Genomic DNA, 23,517 nt, shown 5'->3' with positions numbered 1-23,517 from the left:
GTACCTTAACCGAATCCATTCAGAAGGTGTCAGTTTTAATGACTTATAAAAAAATTGATGTGATCATGATAATTGCCTCGAAATGAATTGTAAAAGGGGCTACTGACAATTATTTTATTCTGTATTTATATATATCTAAAACCTCAATTACAAAGTTTGGAGAAATTTTACACTGGCCAGTGCATACTTTCCACAGCCCTTTAATAAAGTAAAATTTTAGATTGACTTTAGGGAAAACCTTCAAAACCACTCTAGTTTTATTTGAAAGTTTATAACAAATATTTTGGTATACAAAATGTATATACAAACCTGCTTAAAAGAAAAAAAAAAAAACATTTGTCAATGAATTTTTTGGACACTCCTCAAATACATGTTATCTTTAAAATAAAATTTTGAAAAATAACATGAAGAAAATTGAATTTGGGTTTTTTATTTCTGAATAATGGTAAACAATAAAAGCATTCCTAAATATTGTTTATTATATTTTTAACATCATAACTAAAAAATTTGTGTGACATGATATTAAAAGGGCTAGATGTTGTTGCCATTTTCAGACTACTGATATAGTACATGTTATCTTTTTGAGAAGAAGAACTCTGCATAACGATACAAGGAAAATATTCAAAATTTAAAACTATGATATATTGAATTTTCTTTACTGACTAATAGTTAAGAGCAAAAAAAATCTTGTCTACAAAGTTTAGGACAGATCTGATGGGTAATTTGTTGACCACCCAGCCTCCCTAATAGATCTTTTTCTAAACATTGCATGACTATTAAAGGGGCATGGTCACGATTTTGGTCAAATTTTATTTTTCTGTTTTTATTATTTGTAATACTTAAGGAATGCATTTCTTATGATCAAATGAAATTTTAGTGCCAGTCGTTGAGTTTTAAACAAGATACAGGGATTACAATTCATTGTCAAACAAGGCTCGTGCCCTGCTTTTGTTTACATAGGTTCAATATACCAGTAAAAATCTTTTCAAAGCTGGTTTGTATATCTTATTATTCATTTTAAGCATAAATAAACAGTTCCTAGCGATAAACACATTCATTTTAGTTTTTAAACTGGAATTTTCACTTCAACATTCAAAATGTAAACAAACGCTTTGTTTACATAGCAATGAATTGTAAGCTCTGTAACTTGCTTATGACTCATCAAATGACACTCAAATTTTGGTTGCCTATTAAAAATGCCTTACTGAAGCATTGTAAACATTAAAATAGAAAAAATAATTTTTGACCAATATCGTGACCATGCCCCTTTAACAATTTCACTTTAGTATGCACAATAAAAGATATTTACATGATGTATACTACGAACCATTTTTATTACAACATTCTTGTATTCTCCTCTGTGTAGCAGTTTGTATATTGTGCCATGCATCTTGTCTGAGTGATTGTTCGTATGAAAATATAGCAGCCTTGAGGTTCCCTGTGATCTGTTGACAGATCCCCAGAATCTCCCAGGAGATGTCTCTCTGAACTTCATGAACATATATCTCATGATTATAGTGGACTAATACTTTCAGCTCATCGAGTACTGCTTGTGAAAGTGTTGTATCAATGGGCCTGTAACACAAGAACTCTAGAAAGTGTAACATTACAAACACTGGGATAAATAATACAGGGTGTTTTTTCTCTTGAGCAGACTGTTGTTCTGGTATTAGTTCATTTATATAACAGATTCTATTGTCAAGCATGATATCCTTTGCTACAGCCTGTCTCATCTTTGTAGATCCGGACTTTTCCTCTTCAGCCTCAGTATACCTCTCTCTGTTTACACGTCCCCTATATATCAGATGAGGTTGTGCTAACTTGAACTTTGTCATCTCTATAACAGATAAAGCTTTTCTGCATCTGAATGTTTTATAATAATACATGGCAATGTACAACAAGTCAGAAATACACCCAAACTTGGCTGCTAATTTCAGCATGTGACACAATGATTTGTCAGCAATATATACATGTTTGTTGACACCTGTGTTAGCATACACGGTATGCAATAGAAAAACAGAGTCTTTAAGGCTAAATGTCAATTGATCTTGTAACTTGACCACATCCTTTTCTAGGTCTAGATCTGTTAAGGATGAACTATGCAATGTATGCAAGACTTTCAAACAGCAGTTTACTGGTAGATTTGTTGTGTATCGTGATAGAATTTTATTTTTGTCCACAAAAAGCATATTATCGTAAACAACTTCAGACCCTATTATGATTTTATAGGTGTAAAAAGAAAGTCTAGGGTTGTAAAGGATACCAGTGAGAACCAATTGAACACAAGGGCTCTGCAACAGACAGGCAAATCCCTTTTCATACAATTCATATAACTTTAGAAACAATCTGTTTTGTGCTGAGTCATGGATTTTTGTCAGAAACAGGTTGTTTTGCGGAATGAAAAAGTTAGGAAAGATCCCCTCATACACCCATTTAAGGAGGAGTTTAAAGCAAACCCAGAAACCGTCCAGGATATTATAGGGACACCAGTGAGGTAGTGTGTTTTGTTGAATCGCCCAGAAAATGGCTGTCTTTATATGATACGAACTCAAAATATTTCTGGCTTCTCCTGATTGTGGATTTATAACTTCTTTCAAGAAAAGTTTTAACAATCCGTAAGTACAAAATTGACAGTGATTCATTGAGTACACAAGTTTATATTCTGCCTGCGAAAAAGAAATTCTCCATTCTTCATTTTTATAGAGTCCTAGTGGTTGTCCTATTGCTACAAAGTGACATCCATTTCTTACAATGTCATCAACAACTTCAGGATCAGGCCATGAGTGACATCTGTCTATCCATGCGGAGGCAGATGGAGGCCAAAAGTCAGAAACAAAACACACGGCAGTATCATATTTTGCTCCTGCTCTTACACCACTACCACAAGGCCCATGTTCAGTAGAATTATTAAATATTATTGAACAGGTTAACTGTCTGAATTTGTTACTAGATATATACTGGTAGAGACTGTCATTAAATGTGACACATGATGATTGGACTTCTCTGATTGTTGTTGGTGTCAGTAACTGAAGTAGAGTGAATCCTGGTGGACTCTCAGAACTGTCAGAGAGAATCAAGGTTGTATTGGCTGTGTTGTAAGACTCAGACTGAGACATGTCCATGATCACTCGGTGGTTGTTTCGCCAGTACATCATGTCATGATCTGATCCCTCCAGTCTGAATCCTTCTCTTCTACTACCACTCATCATTTCAGTTAACTTATCAGCTGGTTTTTTTCTTCCCACCATTTCCTTCCCATCACTTCTCTTTCTCCTTGTGGCCACCTGTTCTGTGTTCCCAAATATTAGACACAGACCCCTAAACAATGACTCCGATATGTCCTGAGTTTCTTTTGACCTACAACATGTCAAAGAAAATAGTCAAATAAGAAGTACTAAGTATTTAATATATGACAAATTATATATATGGGTGTGTATCAAAATACATGTATTAATTTTGTCAGACTGATAGTAAAGATGCATATAACTAGATTTTTTTAAATTACGGTATTTATTTTGTTTCAAAATCTTTACTTATATCTAGACCCAGCAACAAAACTCACAAGGGTTCAAAAAACATCTTCAGTTTTTTGTTTTTAAACAAGTTAATAAGTAGGAGTTTTAAAAATTAAACACCATGGTCTTTAGATAAGAAGGAAACAAAAAAGAGGACTAAATCTGAACATTACACGTAAATGCATTGTCTGCAGTGTTTCTCTTTCCTTGCCACTATCCCTACAACCCCTATTAGTATATATGTCGCTGACATTGTAATGCTTGTTTAAAGTACCAGCTAGTATTTAATTATATGGGCTCACCTGTTGGGATGTACATCTTACTTTGCTGTATTATTTAGCCACGATTAAATAATCAAATTTTATGCATTTATTCAAAGCCAGGTAAAATGAAACATCAAATATACAGGTCAATACATTACAAACAAATGCATATAAAATAAGGAATTAAAAAAAAAAAAACGCCAAATATAAGTCCATGTAAGAAATACAATGTCATACTGTATACATGCAGGGCTATTTTTATGTAATTTTTGCCTTCTACACTTTCAAACACAAGAGCAAAAAGGGCAAAACTTTCCCTGTTTACAGTACGCGACGACCATGAATTCCAGGTGTGCAATCAAGTATAATAAAATTGAAGTGTTATATACTGGTACCCATGTTCTGGTGCCAATTTTCATGTCATGTTTAGCTTTAAGAAAGGAATGCAAATCCTAAGGCTTAATAGAGAATAAATGTTCATATTTTCTATGATTTGCTATAAAATCAATCAAAAGACTATATCGGTTTTATATTAATCTTATTTCAAATAACATTTAAACCAAATTTTAATGTTTAAGATCATCTAGGAGTAAAAAGAGATGTACAGGTAATTTGAAATTTTATTAGAAATATTTTGATAGAATTTAAGTCCTTGATCTTGTAGACCTATAGTTGATAATTTTATATATACATGTACCAACATGATGGCATCTATTATGATTATTTTTGCGGCAACAGAACAACTATTAAAAATATTTTGTATTACTATAGCCTGTTTCTGTGATTAGAATGAAATAAGCATATAAAGCAGATACTAATAATTGATCATTTTAAGAGCATACAGGTAACATACATGCACAATTTTTGGTAGCAAAACTTACTTTGTCGAAGGAAAAAAAGCCATCATTAATTAAGGTATTTTTTAAGTCTACCTATGAAAATTTCTGGTTCTAATTTTAGACTAAGGGATTTAATTAAAAAATTTCAGGTGTATTCTATCAGATTTTTAAATGGATTCTATTGCATTTTAAAACTCCTGATCTTAAAAATCAATGTTGCAGAACTTTGGTTTAATCGATTACCTAATCAGTATTGGTCGTATGCACTATGCAAATGATATTGATAGAAATGAATAATTGTGTAATTTGTTGCATTTTATCATGATTATGTGTTTTGTTCAACTGGTCTAGAGATTTTGTACTTTATATTAAATACATGTTCCTACAGCAAAGAAAATTAACATATATGCACATTTTTTAGCATAGTTCTCTTCCAAAATTCATTCTGTAAGAAGTCAGTAACAGTCAGAGGAGTGTCTCAGATTAGGGTTTAGACTTTAAAATGAAGTTTAAAATGCAAATGTTAGACTGACATGTCGACCCTAAGGGGGTCTGCCCAGTAGCCCGAAGGTTCATTAAATCGAAGTCAACTAGTCCGAAGTTTCATTAGTCCAAAGGCCACGTACTTTGTAAGTTAATTAGTCAAAAGGCCTGCTAGTTCAAAGATTCATTGTCCAACCCTTGATGTAGTAAATGATGTGAAGGTAAAAATAACTAAACGGCTCAGGTTTGATTACCTTAATCATTTTTAACCTTAACAAGGTATTGGAGGTATAGCCTCAAAATACTGTGAAAAGAGAGTTTTGTAATATGAATTGTTATCTTTAAATAGATCGTTTATATAATTTTTGTATACCTGTGTGTATAATAACTTTTTTCTGGTATTCATATTTCTGCCTCTTAAATTGTAGTTTTGTTGCCAATGAACGTCATTTCCAAAATAGGAATAATATGTTTTCGAAGTGGAGTTTTTCAATTAGAAATAATATCTTTTAAAATTAAAATGATAATTTATTGAGTATGAATATTTTTTTGCATAAAAACATCATCTTATCTAATAGAAATCATGTCTTATCAAATAAATAATGTATGTTTAAGAATAGGAAAAGCAGAGCTTTTGAATAAAAATACAGTAAAACTTTATTATAGTGAAGTCCTAGGGATCAATGGATGTACTTCGTTATATCCGTACTTCGTTATATTAATATAACAAATTCGTAATGATAACTATAGCAAATTTACTATATACATGTTTTCTTTCGCCAAACTATAATTTTTGCTAATTGAGGCGTTAAAATGGAAATAGGTTACTTTTATACCTTTAATAATCGGATTGTAAATTGAAAAATTTATATGAAAATAAATTCATTTAAACTATAATGTTAAATGGTAGTTCCAACTTTTTTAAACTGTAAAGAAATTTTTTTAAAATGTTAAATTTCATTATTATTCACCTCTACGGGACTCAAAATCAATTTTCTTTATCTGTAAACTCGTTACATCTGAATTTGTTTTAACCATAAAATTTTGCAAAGATACTTCAGAATTTTACCGAGGACTCATAAAAACTTCGCTTTATCCAAGAATTTCGCTATATCCGTGTTCGCACTAAACAAGTTTTACTGTAACAAGAAAAGTTTAATAATGGAACCTTTAACACGCCATATAAAGAGTACCTATTAAGATGCAAAATCGTTTTGAAACAAAACCTAAAGCGCTTATTCAATGAGTTTGTGTCCCCCACTTGGTTTGAATATTTATTCATCTCCGGCAAAAGAAGGGAGTAGGGTGTTTAGTGCTTTATCAGCTGCATAAAAATAAAAATTATGGTATGTAAATTTTTTATTTAAATTTGCACTGTAAAATTTATGATAACCAGAAATTGCCCAAACAAAATGACATACAGAGGAACGAACAGACAGAGCTTAATCTATATAGCATTGAAACAAAATGAATTCTAAAGAATCTAGATTAACTCAAGTTGAAAAAATGAATAAATAAAATTTAAAGAGTCTGAAAACCAAACGAATAGAAAATGTACAAATATTTTGAAGGGGAAAATACACTTTGTATTTTAGAAGTAGTGTGCAAGCTTTTTTATTTTAAGTTAGATAATACAGAGTTTAAAAGGGGTTATAAAATTTAGTACTTCATGTACTTTAAGAGTCTTGGAGAAATGATACTCGTATACACTTACTTAATTTGCAGTAAATTAATTCCAAAGCTTAAACATACATTTTTGGTATTAAAAAACAAATTAATTTAATAATAACTGGTTAAATTCAAATCATTCTTACTACTTTTTTGCATTTAATTTGCTTATGATGAATTCTTACGTGAAAATTGCTGAATGGAATTAATTGTAAGACGATTTCTCACACTAATTACATGTAATGCATTTGAACTTATGAACCTTTGGACTAATGAACCTTCAAACTACTGGGCCTTTGGACTAATGAACCTTCAAACTAGTGGGCCTTAACACTAATTGACCTTCGGACTACAGGACTGTGACCAATCTAAGTGCTATGGTACTCAGGTGACCATCAAGGCCTGTGGGCCTCTTGTTCAATTATTTTATTGTCAACTAAAAAAGGAAGCATGCAGAAATTATTTCAGCTATATTGTATACCTGGAAAAATGTTTGATGACTTCAATATTTGGTGATTATAGGCAATTTTTTTTCCATAGACGTGATATTTATAAACTTAAGATTTAAGGGGCCATTCTTAAACTTTTTATTTATCTCCTTTAGAAGGAGAGCACTGTATAAAGATATAAAAAAGTATTCAAATTTTAAGACTAGAATATTTGTTGGGTTTTTTTTTTTAATTTACCTGTATGCATTATGACCAAAATATCATAATTACATAGAATTTTAATGTAGATTTGATGGGTAATTTGCTGACCACCCACTGGGCCATCTTAAATTTTTGAAATTTCATTTGCAATACCATTAGGTGTTTGACAAGTATATTATTTGAATTGATTGGATTTATCTTTATTTCATTTAGAGTGATATCCAACAGCTGGAGAGAACTCGGGAGTCCATGGCACGAGAACTTGTCAATCTAACCAATCAAAATGAAGAAATTATGGAAAAAATTGAAGAGTTACCACTACTTAAGAAACAATATGAGGTAAACCAATTTCATGATTTCTTTTTTAATTGACTCACTTAGGTCACAAAATTTTCAGATCAACAGAAGTTTTTAAAACACCTTTATTTACAGTATTTACTTAAATCGTATTTGCTTATGGCACTTGATATAATCATACTTGTTTGTTTTACAGGAGCTGAACCAAAGATATGATGCTCTGTTACAAATGTACGGAGAAAAAGTGGAAGAAGCTGACGAACTACGACTCGACCTCCAGGATGTTAAGGAAATGTACAAGTTACAGGTAATTTGATTGATCGTAGGATGCAATGTACAAGTTACAGGTAATATGATTACAAGTTGGACAAGTTACAGGTAATCATTATACATTTACTTGTAAAATACATGGTTACTGTCTTGAAATATAAGCTATATTTTGACGAGGGTAAAAAAAACTTAACAGAGGGGGAGGCTTCCTGAGCCCTCTTCATGTATTAGAGCCCAAATATTGTTTATATTTCAAGAAAATTTATTTGTATTTTCTTTATCCTGCAACATAGCAACATCATACATACATGCCAATATTTGAAAAATGAATTTTAAAGGATGTACATGTATTAGTAATTACTACATGTAATGCTTCAAATTGGCAAATTTCAGCATATTTTGGTGCATATCTGAAGTTAATATCTGGCGCTGTCACGTAAACAAAGCAAAAAGGATGCATTTGAAAATAATCAATCCTTGGGATACAAAATTGATAGTACACTGTACCTTAATTTATAGCACAGAAGCACACTACAACTTAAAAAAACTAAATTTACTCGTCCCATGACCTCAGAGTTCAACTCTATGCGTCTTTCTCCTACTCCATCATTTACAAAATTCCCCTAGATTTGGTTTATTTAGTTACCTTTATTTGGTCAATGCAAGGGGAGGTAGCAGAATAAAAATGTTGACTGGGGTTGACGGCAACATTGATTATTGAGTTACAGGCAAACAAAAAGTGCCAAACACTAGAGGTTGAGGAGTGAAAATATTTCACTAAATATAACAAAAATACATATTACCAGTATGTAATTGGGTAACATCTCTTTCGATTTTAGGGGAACCTTGAATAAGCTCTTGGTTTTTTTTTTCTTTCAGATTGATCACCTTCTTGCCAAGTAGTGAGGATAGAGACATCGTGAGACATAATGCAATCCTGTGATAAAAACACTCCATATCCCATTGGTAGGTTCCTAGACTCCAATGACAAGATGTTTGGTTTCATAAGAAAGGAGTAGTTTTGATTTTGATTCTGTTATAAACTTCCCAGGAATATGTAATTGATTTGATGAGTGTACATAACTTAATTTTCTGTATAAAAGTACCTAGATTTAATCTTTGGTACTGGGTTCTTGCATGATCAGTGCTTATCTTTTACAATGTTCTCTGTCATGTTTTCTTTAAGAAAAATCAATTCTTTTAAAAATTAACAAGTTGCATTATACAAATAAGCCATACGGATATGGCTTGTAATGAAATACAAGTATTTATCAATTCATTTGTCGTGATTTGTGTATGGGTGGGGATGAGTGATACCTGGGGCTTTCAGTGGTGAGAGGCGACAGTGGGGTGTACAGTCATTAATAAGCTATGTATAAATCTGTGTACCGGTACATTGTAAATGTATGATGTACAAATGTATGTCTCTGATGGTTAATCCAATGTATGTGTAAGGTTTATCAGTTAGATCGGTATTTCATCTAGAAGATTTTCATTTTTCTTACCTGGTCTGTGAATTATCCAGTGGTTTTTCTCTAAGGTTCACAGCATCATGGTAAGCATACATGTAGTTAACATTTCCTTTTGCATTTATAAGGTTTTTAAATATAGTTGATTTCTGTTACATAACAAAACAACTGTATTATGCAGTGGTACATTGGATCTAATATATTATTCCTGATGTATTTATTTATTAATGAACTACAGTAGCTATTTTTTATTTTGACATGCCATATACATGCACTGTCACTTGTTAAGTTAATGTATGACTGTATGTGAAATAAAACCTGATTTGCTATTCAGTACTTTAATGAGTGTCATGGTTTTTTTCCTCTTTATAGAAAAGACTTACCTACGGTAGTTAATTTTTTTTCCAACAAGTCGCATTATAATTACTTTATATTACATACATTATAATTTTTTAGAAATTCAATTTAAAGTTACGTATGTTTTATTTGATTTTAACATGCACCTTATAAAAGTTTATAGTTTTGAGACTGTATAATTTAGGTTTGTAGAAGCAATAAAAAAAGTTACAGAAAATCAAGACTGAAAAAAAAACCAATGGCAACTCTACCCGATATAGAATTTGAAGAGCAGCTGGATTTACATAATCCAGGGCACATCCAGGAGGACAGCTGACACACAGCCTGAGGTAGATTACTTAACAAAAAATACATAAAGTGTCAAATAGTAGGTGTATCCGAGCTATGATATTAGATAAAAACAATGAATACCCGTAATGATATTTTCTTTGAAATATTAACAAAAATAAGTTTTCTCATGTCTGACAAATGAATCAGGAATGACCATAGTTTCGGTCATTTACATGTACATGTATGTTTTTGACCCCATGCTTTAAAATAATATTAAACTTAATATATACTAGAACTGGTTAGGTATTCGGATTACTTTCCATGTGATTTCGGAATGTCAAGAAAATGTCTAGTTTTCTTCATAGTTCCCATTAAGCCAAAAAATCCGGGAAAAACATTATGTGTGGAATTTATGTACTCATTAGTCTTCATATGAATTGGTGTTTAATTGTAAATAAACAAATAATTTGGTAAAAGAGGAACTTATCAACATACAGCGTTAGCAACAATATTAATGGTCAGAGGTAGGCATACATTGTCATACAGGAAAAAAAATAATTAAGGGGAATTGACAGCTTCGAAACTATTTGAAATACACACAATTTTCTTAGAGATTTGACATAAGTTCAGAGAACTTTAAAACTCTTGGTCCTTTACAATATCACGTGTTTATATATATTTTCTCATTTTCTCTAAGGCCGAATATTCTAAAATACAATAAAATCCATAACCGATAAGTCTTTTGCCTGCATGCTATTTTACCTATTTTTTACTGAACAAAGGCGATTGCTAAAATCTCCATTCAACGATTTTTTTTTCTCATAATTTGCTTTATCAATTTGACGGTAAATGCAGGCACACCTTTTAATTGCGTGTGTTGATATTACTAAATTTCAAAATATTTTTATATTTTTTATTGTTATTGTTAGTCATAATTACGAATCAGAAACCCTTTCTACATATGTGTGGTATATACATGTACATGCATGTAAATCTGTGCTTTGAAATATGCGCGGAAAATGCCGTGCGCAATGCTACCACTTTTTGGTTCTAAATCTATCTAATTTCACCACTGAAGGTTAACATGTATACTGCAGGGATGGTTTGATTTACGAACTTAATTAAGTTTTTTCTTTGTTTTACAGGTAAAATATCGAGATACTTCTCAAAGCCCAAATTAGGTTTTGAATATACACGACCTCTAGCAGAACAATTTAATATCATTTGACCATATTTGGACAAATTGGTCTTTTAATCTAGTTCATATTTATAGTAGCAGTTAACCATTATATATTGACAACATCTTGGTTCTGTCAGACATATTGAAGCCCGCACGTGGTCAAATTTCTTTAAACACAATCTATCCACGGATTATTTTTTTGTTCGTTAAAATGTAGTGAAAATTAATATATGTACACTATATTACAGTTTTTGTTCTCAGGGCTAAGTATGAGAAATTTTGCGCAGTATGTAAATCTTGTAAAAACATTAATATACACAGGATAGCGCCCTGTTTCATCATATGACATAAAGTTTGGTGTTGGGTATCTTAAATTAAGAATTGATTAAAAAATTCAAATGTACATGCACATTCAATAATATCTTGATTTCCAAAACCTCAAAGTTTACAGCCGTACAGTAAAACTTGTAGAATAACCGATGAACCGAGCAACCTTATCAAACAAATCAAATTTTTCTTATGTAACACCAAACATGGCCTTTTGAGCCTGCACGTTCACACAAACGCTTTTCTTGCTTTAGGACCAAGTTCTTGATAATACAACACCCAAGTGTTTGTTTTCTTTAATATTTCAATAGCTTCTTTATCTATATAGTATTTTTTCTAGAATGTTGCACCTTTGGAGAATGCCATCGTGATCGTTAAATTCACAACAACAACATGTATAATGTTAGTTGAGGGCATTTTGCAGGTCATGCGCAGATTCCACCATCGTGACGGTATCGTCGGCGTAAAATAAAATAAATCTGAATTTATTAAGTATTTACAACTTAAATTTAATGTTTGAATTAATGTCTGTGGACTGAACTGTAGAAGATTAAACTGTAGCCTGTGGTCTAATTTTAAAAAAGAAGATTAAACTATGTCTGTGGACTAAATTTAAAAGATAAAACTGTGTCTGCGGACTGCTTCAGATATTGGCGGGGAGAATTCTGGTCCTTTACAGAACACGCCTATTAACTCGGCGACTGTTTTACTCTCCAGTACTGTATCCTAATATCCGTGGCATCTAGTGGTGCCAGAATCCTCATTCAGTGGTTGGATAATGGATAAGCAAAAAATGGTTAGCAAAAGAACGATTTTAAGGATGTGGGGAAACAGGAACAAGGAATTCAAAACTGTTCAAGACTTGCTTGTCTTTGAGAGGGGAAAAGAAAAAGGTTTTCTTTCAAATGAAAATTTCAAAAGGAAAAGTAAATTAAAGAATATCATTTCTGTTCCCTCATTCTCTACAATATATATATGGTTTTGTACATGTTTTATTGGAGAAATGTGAATTTTAGTGAAAGGACTAAACATGGTTTGGGTCTAAATGGCCCCCTTAAATGAACATTGTCATTTTACTGTTTTTTGTTGTTTTCTTTGTACATATATACATTTGAAGTTTTTTCACAACTTTAATTTAAATTAAAGTGCCCACAATTTAAAAATATGACATCATAAAGTTTGCATTTTCAGCTAATAAACGGCTTATTTTGAAGCAGTTTTTTTTAAAGAAAACATTGAGCGATTGATTGAACAACCAAAATATTATTACCAAAGATGTATATATCCAGTACTTATAGGTGACAAAAAGTTTGTTCTTGTTCAAATCATCGCTCTGTATTTTCCATTCGAAAAACGATTAGAAAAATGTCAAATTTTCACTGATTTTGATTGAATTATAAAAATTATGTCACTTTTGACGTAATTATAATACACTGCAATTGAGTGCAAATAAATGAAATAAATGGGCCAAAATATATTTTATATAAACTTTTCTGAATATTAACACAACAATCTAATGTACCTGAAACACTTCAAAAAGTTGCGGATTATGTGGGCCAAGTTTGACTTATATTATCTATAGCTCTTTGTTTGTATCAATCAAGGGAAAAGACAATGTATGCATACTCTCTCTAATTTCTTGATGAATGAATAAAGTACTAGAAGTTGTTGAAAATCTTGGATAATATATATATATATATATATATATATATATATATATATATATATATATATATATATATATATATATAATATATATATATATATATATATATATATATATATATATATATATATATATATATATATATATATATGATCAAAGCAGTAAATCAGTATTCAAACTCCAAGTTTTATATGTTTCTGATATCTACTTTAAAAAAAAACCAAACAAACAAACCACTTGATCATTTTCAATCTGTGGAGAAAGCATACTGCAGTAGCTGTTACAGAACGTTTGGCTATAATTTAGTTTAACGAAGGACCATGTCCTCTTATTAGGGGTACAATGGAGAAATAGGGTGAGGTGTCACAAATGTTTACTCTTCCTGGGTCAGTGGGCTGCCATTGACAAGTCGTTTGCATTAGAATTAGAACAAAATTAGTTTGACTCACTGGCCTCTGTTCTTTGTGCCGTCGTTTCCTTAGCATACGTTCATCTTCATTGGAGCCACTGCGCCAACTAATTAAAACTTGACACAGTTGCCAGAGAAATATCAAACAATTCTACAGATGATTGGTTTTTAACCCCCCCCCCCCTTACCTTTTGTTTAATTTTATTTCGTTAAATAAGTTATTAATACTATTACATGTAAAAACATGGTGGAATAAGATGGCGCATCTGTCCATTTGGTTTAGTCGTAAAATACAATTTCAAATTTAGTTTTTTGTCATCAAATATATTTGATATGTTGTAATACAAGTTTACAAATGGGTAATTTCTTACTATATTCAGTTTGAAATATTTTTTAAAAAGATAAGAAAAAAATAATAAATCCTATAGTTTTGGTGGTATTGAACCCACAACCTAAAAAACTCAAGTTCTATAAAGTTATCTAATGTCTGGTGCTCTAGCCACTGAGCCATTTCATTAACAACAATGCGTTGTTTAATTGGTATATGAGACATTGGCCACGAATTTACGGACTTGTATTATTTTTCTAAAACGTTCAATTGTTGGGCTACAAAATGACATTTTTAAAGTATTGTGGGTCATCTCTCCACATTTTTGTTGATTAAAATCGGTTTAAATTCCATTAAACCGCATTTAGACTATGACAAAAATATGGAGCTCAGACCCACTCTATAAAAGGAAAGGCATTGAAGTTATAAAAATGACACTATTTAGAGGTTTTGACAAGCATCAACCTATTACAAGTATTTAAAATATTTACGGGTTACAAACCGATGTTACGTTAAATATACATTGTTTTTTAAAATTATTTAAAAAGAAAATTATCAGATTTATAATGATATTTTAATTTTGCAGTATCTAATCATTCCTCACATGGGCATTTTACACGCCTTATTCACCCATCTTCTTTCATGTAAACCTTTAGAAATGAAAAGCACGCTTCCTGAAAAGGTGTACATTAATTCTAGAGTTGAAACAAGCCATATTGAACACATCGACAAGGAACTAGTTTTCACAAGGGTATTTGATAAACACCAATAAAGAACGACGCATGTTTACGTCTATCCTCAAGGTAAAACTTTATTAGTTTTATCTCAACAAAACACATTTTCTCTTAATTGATTATCTTTTAGATAAGATATGACATGGACTTAAGAGACATTAATAAATTACATGCGTTTAATCACTACAAGATTGTGATAATGGATTTAGAATTTCAAAACCGCTATCATGATCGAGAATTAAAGAAAGGTTTTAATCCAGATCTGGACATAGGGTTTTTTGTCACATGTTTAGATGAAATGACAAACGATCCAAATATTCGAGGGAAAATAAATACACTTTCACACTGGGCATCTTTGGAGGAAACCATTCCATAGAAACAGTTTTCCCACAAGCCTATTTACTGTACATGGGGCGGCACGGTCTTGAAAGCACTAGTCACCAAAGATTTGCCCATAAAGCAGAGCTAAATGGAACCAGTAGTTATTGCACATGCGTTGTAACAACCATAATTATTATAAAATCAACTCACAATGTTGGATCAGTAATAATGAAATTAATTAAAAGTCACGATTTACTTTCCGAGCCGGGCTCGTGGAATTCCGTACACCGTGAAATCCGGCAATGACAAGTCTGTGGACGAGCGACGCATGCTTTTAGACGCTTCCTGATAACAACTGGCGCTGGATGGCACGTTCTCTTTGGCGTCACTTTCCACTTCCGGTTGTTCCACCACTAACACGTTATTGATGAGCTGTTCGTTGACTCTGGTCCGCCATGTTGACCATCTCTGGATTTCTGTCTCACTTTTTAAGTCAGCGTCCTCCACCTCACAGTAGATGTGGCTGGAGACGGACGAGGGAGCGCCCGTTTCACTGTTCACACTGTGGACGCTGTACTTTTCGCAGTCTGTCAGCCACTGACGGACGTACCTGTCGTTGTTGTCCACGAACACCACTGCGGGCTTCATCCAACCGGAGTCCGGAAGTCCGGATGGGTACTGCTTCATCATCTGCAAGGTTAAATCAACAGGGTCAGTGCTATATATTGAAATAAACCAATATTTAGCTACAGTTCTACACAAGTCTACACATACCATGACCGGTTTTGTGGTTTCGTGTCGTACTATCCAGTACGACCTAAGTATAGGGAACATCACCAAATGGATGGCACTAGCTCTTTTCCTACCTCTAGCTCAACACACTGGCCACAGACTTTACCCTACCTCTTACACGGCTCAGCATACCTTACTGTTTCCCTGCCCCTTAATTTGACCAGAGTCAATACAGGCGGAATATACAAGTAGATTTATTATTACGTAGCGTTCAAACATTACGACGACGTTATATCACTCCGCCATTGTATGTATTGACGGTACTATTGACCGTAACCTTTTGACCTGTGATTTAAACTTGCACAGAGAGGGCCGCGACCCGATGTCCTCTCCTCTATAGACTCAGTCACGCTCGTTATAAAGTACTGTATAGAGGGGATAAAAATGGTCGAAAACTCCACAGTTCTTACACAAGGCAAATAGCAGGTATATACAATGATGTAACCCTGTCTAACGCCAAGCTTGACCCGTAATAGCCCCACCCGCTGTTCTGTGGCGCAGATTTGTATTGTTGCGTGTCAAAAATCCATAAAATCAATGTATTTAACCAATTATAAAGCTTGTCAAAGTTCAAAGGAATGTTTTGAACATATTGTTAAGAATTTATCGTGTTCCACGTTTGTATTTGGCAAATACGATAAATTCAAACATTAGATTTATGATTTACATACACAGCGGTCTAGCTATAATAAGTCTGTGTCTAGATCCAAAAAATATTGTACTCCAAAAACGCTATGTTTATGCACTAATCCAGTTAATAAACATGCATTTGCACGTTTTCTTTTTGAGGTATAAGTAAAAGTCATATTACAATAGACATTCCAATTAGGCGAAGGAAATTAGAAATACTTTTATATACGCATTAATAAATTCAGCAGAAGTCAGCCACTAAGAACTGCTTATAAAGGTCAATTAAGAATTAAGCGGCATATTGTGACATCTTATTCCTATTTTATTCTGTTCAGTGGGGTGGAGTTCCTGAACACTTATGAACGATTCTGGCATTAATCATCATTAATTCAAACTTCCTTTGTCTATACGCTTCATTCTGTTGACGCGCTCCATGATTATACTATATGTTTTCAATGATTACTTTTGTATTCACAAAAAGTTGTTTCCTAATTAAATAAATCATCAAACTTGTGACAGCGCAAAAACTAAATACATCGTTATGTCTTATATTTAGTTTAGACAAACAAAAATGTTTCATACATTAATTAGACGAACTTTCTTTTTACGATATTTATGCTGTTTAAAAATCAATTAATCTAAAATTAATTCTCGGTGTTACTTCTCTAGTGATCAAGCCTATTTTTGTTGTTTTTGCACCTTCAAAGATTTTTGTCTGTTCCTTCAACTAAAATATCAGCAACAAAAATATGAGCACATACTTACTGTAAAGTCCCTGATGCGATGTTTATGAATTTGTAAACTTAAGGTTCTCACAGTACAATTTTGGTCTGTTGAAAGCAATCCCTTTTTCCTTTGACTTACAGTATGCGACACGCGCCGTTTTTTCAATCCTCTCTATATTTCAGATAACAGCAATAATCTGCCCATTCAACCGTGATCGGTGACAGAACATCCTCTGATCACCCGTCACTTACTGTCAGATCACAAATCAATAAATAATTTATATACTTCGACGCATAATTAAAATTGGGTGTGTCTCACCTGTTTGCTGAAAAACGAATTTTTCCTCAGAATATTTTTCATGTTAAATAACCGAGTTTGATGCTGGATTGTTTGCGGAGATATGATGATGTATTGTATATTGTCTGATCGAGGGTTTAATCTGTAGATATCACCCTGGTCAAACAGTCATTGTTCGGCATAATCTGTTGACTTTGTTATAAGTACTGGACAAAGGCTTCCCCCGGCCAGGTGCGCGCTTATCTCTGATGTAATCATGATTGATGGGTTTTGTTTTGATTGATTCCACGTCAAGGTAACCCGGATGGTCAAGCTAATCAACAGGGATACCCCGGGTACCGGGCCCATTGTCAGAGTCGGCGGAATTATCAAACACTGATCGTCAATGTTGACATTATTAGATATGAATGGCTTGTTAGTCTGCATAATGTTTTCATATAACACGATGTTCGCACAATGAAATAAAATAAAATTAATTTCAGTGGTTTGTTTACATTCTGGGAGAGAGAGAGAGAGAGAGAGAGAGAGAGAGAGAGAGCTACCTACCTTCGCCTGTTGCACATCCACTAATAAGTAACTCTTTAGAGATAAAACTAGAGAAATATATATGGTGTAGACAGAATTCCCACCCCACGGAATTATAAAATATCCCAGGTTGATAGGACGGTGATTGTCTATTAAATTAACTACTCATCTGGCGCGTCCTCCAATATATTGCGTAAAGTTAATTACGACGTGCTATCATAAATATTTCAGTTATTCCTCGTTGTGTTGTCATGACACGATAAACACAATATGCAGATTAGGTCATTTGTTTTACAGCATTAATTAGCATAGAATTTCTTTCTTCCTTTATTCTTTGTTTAGTTGGCGACATAAGACAAACGCCCTTGCCCGATGATATGTTGAACTTCACATTTCCATCATAGCTGACTTCGAACGCGCCAGTAAGCTTGGCGAGTTAAATTTTATAGATAATATCACATAAAAGTTTTCATCTAAGACACTGTCATGTTAATACCTGAACTAATTTACACAAAGAATTGTCGGTCATAGGGTCACACTTATTATATTTTTTAATGGAATATACAAATACTGTGGTAATAAATAATATGGTTAGTGTTACGTCTTAGAAAAAAGTTGATGAAGAGTTAAAATGAAGCAAAGTTGAAAAAATAAATATCATTTCCGATATCCATTTGAAAATAAAATCGGAATGAATTACAGTAATACAAGTGTATTTACCAAACTAGTAAACATGTCTTCTAATTCGCCTAAGACAGTGAGTTTAATCAAGGAAACAATCTACTGACGCAGAAATTGGAACGAAATAACTCTTTTCATTAAATGAGAAGAGAAAACCATCCAGCTGCCTAACTGAAAGGTACAGGTATGTCGATCTTGGCCATTTCACGCCAGTTTTGGAAACCAACTTTTAAAATAAATTGTTCCAACGTCAAATTAACGAAGGGTACCACAAGTCACATCGCTTACCAGAGCAACTTTTGCTTTTACCCAAGTATGTTGCTACAAGTACCAATAGCTCTCCTTTATAAACGGTATATTCAAAACATATATACAGACAGTCTGTCAAACTTTTAAGTTAAAAGTAGCATTTGTTAAATCGTTAAACAAATAAAGAAAAAAAATCAAGTAAAAGATTCTTCCGCCTCTTCACACTAGCTTGCCCCCTTACTGTTAATTTGGCAAAATAAGCCATCGCATTTTTCAAAAGGATATTTTCTACACACAGGTTTGTAAATTATGATTCTTAACGTATCAAAACGCATAAATAAACTCATATAAGCAATGAACAAGCTTGATCCAATATTTTATGTGGATACCTTTACAAATTGTGTCTGCTTCTGATAAGGTACATGTAATACGGTTCTCAAGCTCCAACTTTTCTAAACTAACAGTGTTCTTGCTTTTATAACATTAAAGCTGAACACCGCTCGTAAATAGGCACTGTCCGCCATATTTCTCTTTCAGCACCGCTCTTCCTACACCCCTATATAAGCCATAGACCTCTTAACAGTTCAAAGTATATCACTGTAGAGGTCTCACCTGTGTGGACGTACATCTTGCCTCGCCATGTTACTCGGTCGCGATGAAATTGTCAAGTTTTACGCACTTTTTTCAAACCAGGAGAGTACTAACATCAAATGAACTGGTCATTGCATTATTTACAGACATAATATGCACATAAATAACAATTAAATGCATAAAAATCCGAAGACAACGAAAGGAACACTACACGTCGGCCACGAGTTTCAGATGTGCAATCGGGTGTAACGAAATCGAAGGGTTTATATACCAGGTACCTGTGTGACGGTGCCTATTTACGAGCGGTGTTCAGCTTTAAAAATTAAATTATCATTAATTAAAAAACTTCTATGACGTCACCCATTGTATTTAGTCAACTTTTATTTTCACTATTCAACCAGCAGGTGTTGGATATATAAATATCCAACTGATAGGAGTTGGATATTTTTAATATCCAACCGTCAATCAGTTGGATATTCAAATATCCAACTGGGCATTAAACATAGAAAACTGAAAAAATGTTGAAACGTGTATTTCCAACATAAATCCAAATTTATAAAACAGAATTTTGTCATCCATAAATGTATATCCGATAAGCCATGAATAAATTTTTTGCAGAAATATCTCCTTTTCTTAATTTTTATAGATTCGGGATCACATATAAATCACTTTCATAAACTTTTAGACTTCCTCTTTGAACCTTGAACAATATCACTCCTTCTAATTAGTTTAACAATATAGGAAATATTGTCGCACTATGACTTCATAAGACTCCTATAAATTTTTTGAGATAAATCATCGTCTGTTAATTGACGTCAAAATTCTGATTTTTCCTTTCTCCTTGCAAGTTTAAAATATCATTCATTCAAACGGTATCCATGTCTTTCCAGGAACTGTGGATCTCTATAAACATTGTACAAGTGTGTACTTTTCGTTAAAAAATTCATCTTCTAAATCTATGTCTGCTCAGTACAGCGATATGGTTTTCTATAACTTGCGCACCTGTTCACTCGTCCATGATTAAAAAGGTGTGTTTGGTTAGGCTATTGTGTATGGTATTGCTGGAATTATACTTTTGTATGACATCACAGTTGGATATATGAATGGGTCAAAGCTTCTTAGAGGCTCAAATGGGGGAATTTTTTTAAGTAAGATAAATAACTCGATAGTGTTGAATAGTTTAGAGAAAACATCCCCTCCTCGGGCCTTCGGCCCTCGGAGGGAATGTTTTCTCTAAACTATTCAACACCATCTCGTTATTTATCCATTACATAGTAATGCCTATTTTCCTTCATATTTTTTTTGTTATTCTGCCATTTTCCAATATCCATCTAAATGTTTTGATTTTACTGAAATACTGTATACATGGAAATATTCGCCCCGTTTTATTTCTCCCCTTTCTCCCTCCTTGTCATTGGGCGAATTTTTAACTGGACAATTCAAAGCAATTCTTACATGATTTTCTTAATAATATGTCATATTCCAACCGTCTGTGCGAATTAAAGACAGGACGAAACCTTTGCAAGTGTAAACGGGTCAAAAAAGAAAAGAAAAGAAAAGGTTGGACTAAAATAACTGTTTATACAGCAGTACCTACGCATAAATTTGTATACCATAAAATGACCAGTTTGACAATTTATGGCAAATGAGTAAAAAAAACCTTTGGCCAGCATAACTGCTGGTGCATACTTAGCATGAAATGATGATTTCCAAAATACCTATTATCATGACTGTCTGACTTTATCCTATATGATGCGCTAAACATTCTCAAACCAAAATTTGAAAGGACAATAACTCAACTTTCTTATCAATTTAATAGGTAAATGTGCCTTGTTGAATTCAAACTGTTTTTGATTAATTGCTCTATAGAAACTGACATGACTAAAATCTACATGATCTAATAATTGCCAGTTTATCGATCGGTCGAAATCTTCTGTAACCTAAAAGAAAAGAAAAAACTTCACGAAAATTTCATGATTACGTCAGACTCAATTCCTATAAAAGAAGAAAATGATAAATAATATCCATATACATGTATGCATAGTTCCTAACTGAAAGTAAAACAAAGGTTTTGAATCTTAACTATGAAAATACACTTTATTAAAATTGACTTAACAACAAAATGAGAGTACAGCCTATGTAAAGATTTACAAACTCACTGTCATAAAGATATATACAGGCACTATGTTAATGAGTTAAATCTAAATCATAACAAATGATGACAAATTAATGTACTTTTAAAAGTATGTAACAATTTTATGAAAGGAATTCTGTCTTGACAACAATCTTGAATTCATTCCAAAACTTCGCAAGTCATCACAGTAACAGATAAAATAAAATGTAGATAAGTTTTTTTTTTCCCGAGAGATACAATCAAAACATCAACATATCAAAAAATAAATAAACACAATAATACCGATATTGCCATGTAAAATACTATTACATGTAAGATCCAGTGTTGAAATGTTTATCAGTAAAACTGCTATTTTCGGGTTATTGTGGTAGTACCGGTACATGAAATTCAATAAAAAAAATCAGGGAATATAATTAATACAAATGTATATCGGAACTGTATTTATACAATGTCTATGAAATAAAAGAAACATAATAAAAATTTGAATATTTTTAAGCTTCCTTTTGCATCCTTTTAATGTCTTTAAGGAATGACCCCCCCCCCCCCAACAAAAACATAAGAAATACAGTATAAAATATAAAACAAAAGTACCATCTGTAAAAGTAACCATGTAAAAACAAGGCACTGACTTTGGTATTCAGTGGTAGATATTTAGATGTGAATAGAATGGGGGTGCTGGAATGGCTGGTGTTATGTACAAGCTATCACAGGATTGTCAGATTTAGGGTATATATTACTTCACTTCAATAAATTAAAAATAAATCATGTAATAAATACATGTAATCATAGAATCAAGGTTATAAACTAGATGAAAAAATCCTTAATCCTACATTTTGTTCATAAGAAGAGATTGTTATGACAGTAATGTTTATTCTGGCTGACTTAGCCTCCTTTTTGAATATTCCCGACCACCTCGTGTAGAACTTTGAGGAACAGATCTCTCTGGACCTGGTTTCCAATGAATCGAGTAAGTGCCTCGATAGAAGAGCTCCCCACCAGTTCCTGCACAGCCTTCACTACCTTTGCCTTGTCTTGATCATTGAGATTTTTTAACACTTTGATCATTGCTGTGTACTCATCTGAACACATATATCCTACAAAGGAGCCGGCTACTCCCCCAATCATGGCCCCTGGGGGTCCTAGTAAAACCCCTCCCACTGCGGTCCCTCCAGCAGCCCAGGCCATCTGCTTGAAGATCCCCTTTGCACTTTTCTTGAGTTCATCATTAGTTTCAAGGATGGTCATTAACTGGTTGTAGTAGGGAATGAAAGCCATTCCCAAGACACCAGCCATTTTTTTTCTCTTTATCCTTTACTGCTGCAAGACAAACAGAATCAAAATAATTATTTTCATATGATAGCAAGATAGATTCAGCATTCTCACAGTCTTAAGTTTGACTCTTAACTGTAACCTACAGATTCATGAGGAATTTTTTGGCAGCATCCCAGCATGCCTTCTGACTCCCTAGTGCTATGCCAAAAGGGCTGACATTTAAGTCATAATTCATGGTTCAGTGAGGTTTGCAGACAAGTTTTGAGTAAAGCACAAGCTTAAGTGAGAGTCAAGAGCGCTTTTACACACCTCCATTGCTTCATATTCTGTTGAGAAACATAAACAAAGCAAAAGAAATTTTGTGTATGACACAACAGTAATCTCATGCTATATTTCAAGTGATAAAGTTAACGATGGATGAAGCATCTGTGTTACATGTAATAGGTACAGGTACTCACTTTTTCAATGTAAACTGTGATCCCATAGTTTTTAAAATTCTTTAATGGATTTAATAAGATAAAGGGAGGTTACACACAATGTCCATGGTTAACTGTCATATAGATTAAATTTAATA

At 32.8% G+C, this 23,517-nt stretch overlaps 4 protein-coding genes across 9 annotated transcripts in view; 1 reads left to right on the top strand and 3 right to left on the bottom strand.

Moving 5' to 3' along the window:
- LOC105329606 (TATA element modulatory factor) overlaps nt 1-9,796 on the top strand; it is a 29,521-nt gene extending 19,725 nt beyond the window's left edge. For both annotated transcript variants that reach the window (XM_011430912.4, XM_011430910.4), the window contains 3 exons: nt 7,632-7,757; nt 7,912-8,022; nt 8,865-9,796. In XM_011430912.4, the coding sequence (XP_011429214.3) occupies nt 7,632-7,757; nt 7,912-8,022; nt 8,865-8,888 (261 nt within the window). In that variant the 3' untranslated portion in view covers nt 8,889-9,796. The remainder of the gene's footprint in view (nt 1-7,631; nt 7,758-7,911; nt 8,023-8,864) is intronic.
- Nucleotides 475-4,809, bottom strand: LOC117684278 (uncharacterized). Its single transcript, XM_034455681.2, has 2 exons — nt 4,660-4,809; nt 475-3,357 (listed from the first exon to the last, which is right to left on the bottom strand). The coding sequence occupies exons 1-2, from the start codon at nt 4,683-4,685 to the stop codon at nt 1,320-1,322; spliced, it is 2,064 nt and encodes a 687-aa protein (XP_034311572.2). The 5' UTR covers nt 4,686-4,809; the 3' UTR covers nt 475-1,319.
- A 4,980-nt stretch (nt 9,797-14,776) lies between the features above and the next one.
- Nucleotides 14,777-18,186, bottom strand: LOC105329605 (uncharacterized). Of its 5 annotated transcripts, none has more exons than XM_066067225.1 (2): nt 18,038-18,186; nt 14,777-15,736 (listed from the first exon to the last, which is right to left on the bottom strand). In XM_066067225.1, the coding sequence occupies exon 2, from the start codon at nt 15,734-15,736 to the stop codon at nt 15,299-15,301; it is 438 nt and encodes a 145-aa protein (XP_065923297.1). In that variant the 5' UTR covers nt 18,038-18,186; the 3' UTR covers nt 14,777-15,298. The 5 variants fall into 5 exon arrangements, with proteins under 5 accessions (XP_065923297.1, XP_011429208.2, XP_065923298.1 ...); XM_011430906.4 differs by lacking the exon at nt 18,038-18,186 and adding an exon at nt 17,513-17,718; XM_066067226.1 differs by lacking the exon at nt 18,038-18,186 and adding an exon at nt 17,230-17,483.
- Nucleotides 18,187-22,553: 4,367 nt separating this feature from the next.
- On the bottom strand, nt 22,554-22,964 carry LOC105329604 (protein C19orf12 homolog). Its single transcript, XM_066067710.1, has one exon. It carries the CDS (start codon nt 22,962-22,964, stop codon nt 22,554-22,556), a length of 411 nt encoding a protein of 136 aa, XP_065923782.1.
- Between the last annotated feature and the right edge of the window lie 553 nt (nt 22,965-23,517).

The sequence above is a fragment of the Magallana gigas genome, chromosome 7, assembly GCF_963853765.1.
Source record: "Magallana gigas chromosome 7, xbMagGiga1.1, whole genome shotgun sequence".
Classification (NCBI taxonomy): domain Eukaryota; kingdom Metazoa; phylum Mollusca; class Bivalvia; order Ostreida; family Ostreidae; genus Magallana; species Magallana gigas.
Note: the sequence above shows the minus strand (reverse complement) of the source record. Positions and strands in the feature narration are given on the sequence as shown.

Coding starts and splice junctions, on each gene's coding strand:
- LOC117684278 (XM_034455681.2), bottom strand. CDS start 4,685: ATGATGGCTTTTTTTCCTTCGACAAA. Junction 3,358..4,659: donor GCTTTTTTTCCTTCGACAAA/GTAAGTTTTGCT, acceptor GACATGTTGTAG/GTCAAAAGAAACTCAGGACA.
- LOC105329604 (XM_066067710.1), bottom strand. CDS start 22,964: ATGGCTGGTGTCTTGGGAATGGCTTTCATTCCCTACTACAACCAGTTA.
- LOC105329605 (XM_011430905.4), bottom strand. CDS start 15,880: ATGTTCCCTATACTTAGGTCGTACTGGATAGTACGACACGAAACCACA. Junction 15,737..15,820: donor AAACCACAAAACCGGTCATG/GTATGTGTAGAC, acceptor TTAACCTTGCAG/ATGATGAAGCAGTACCCATC.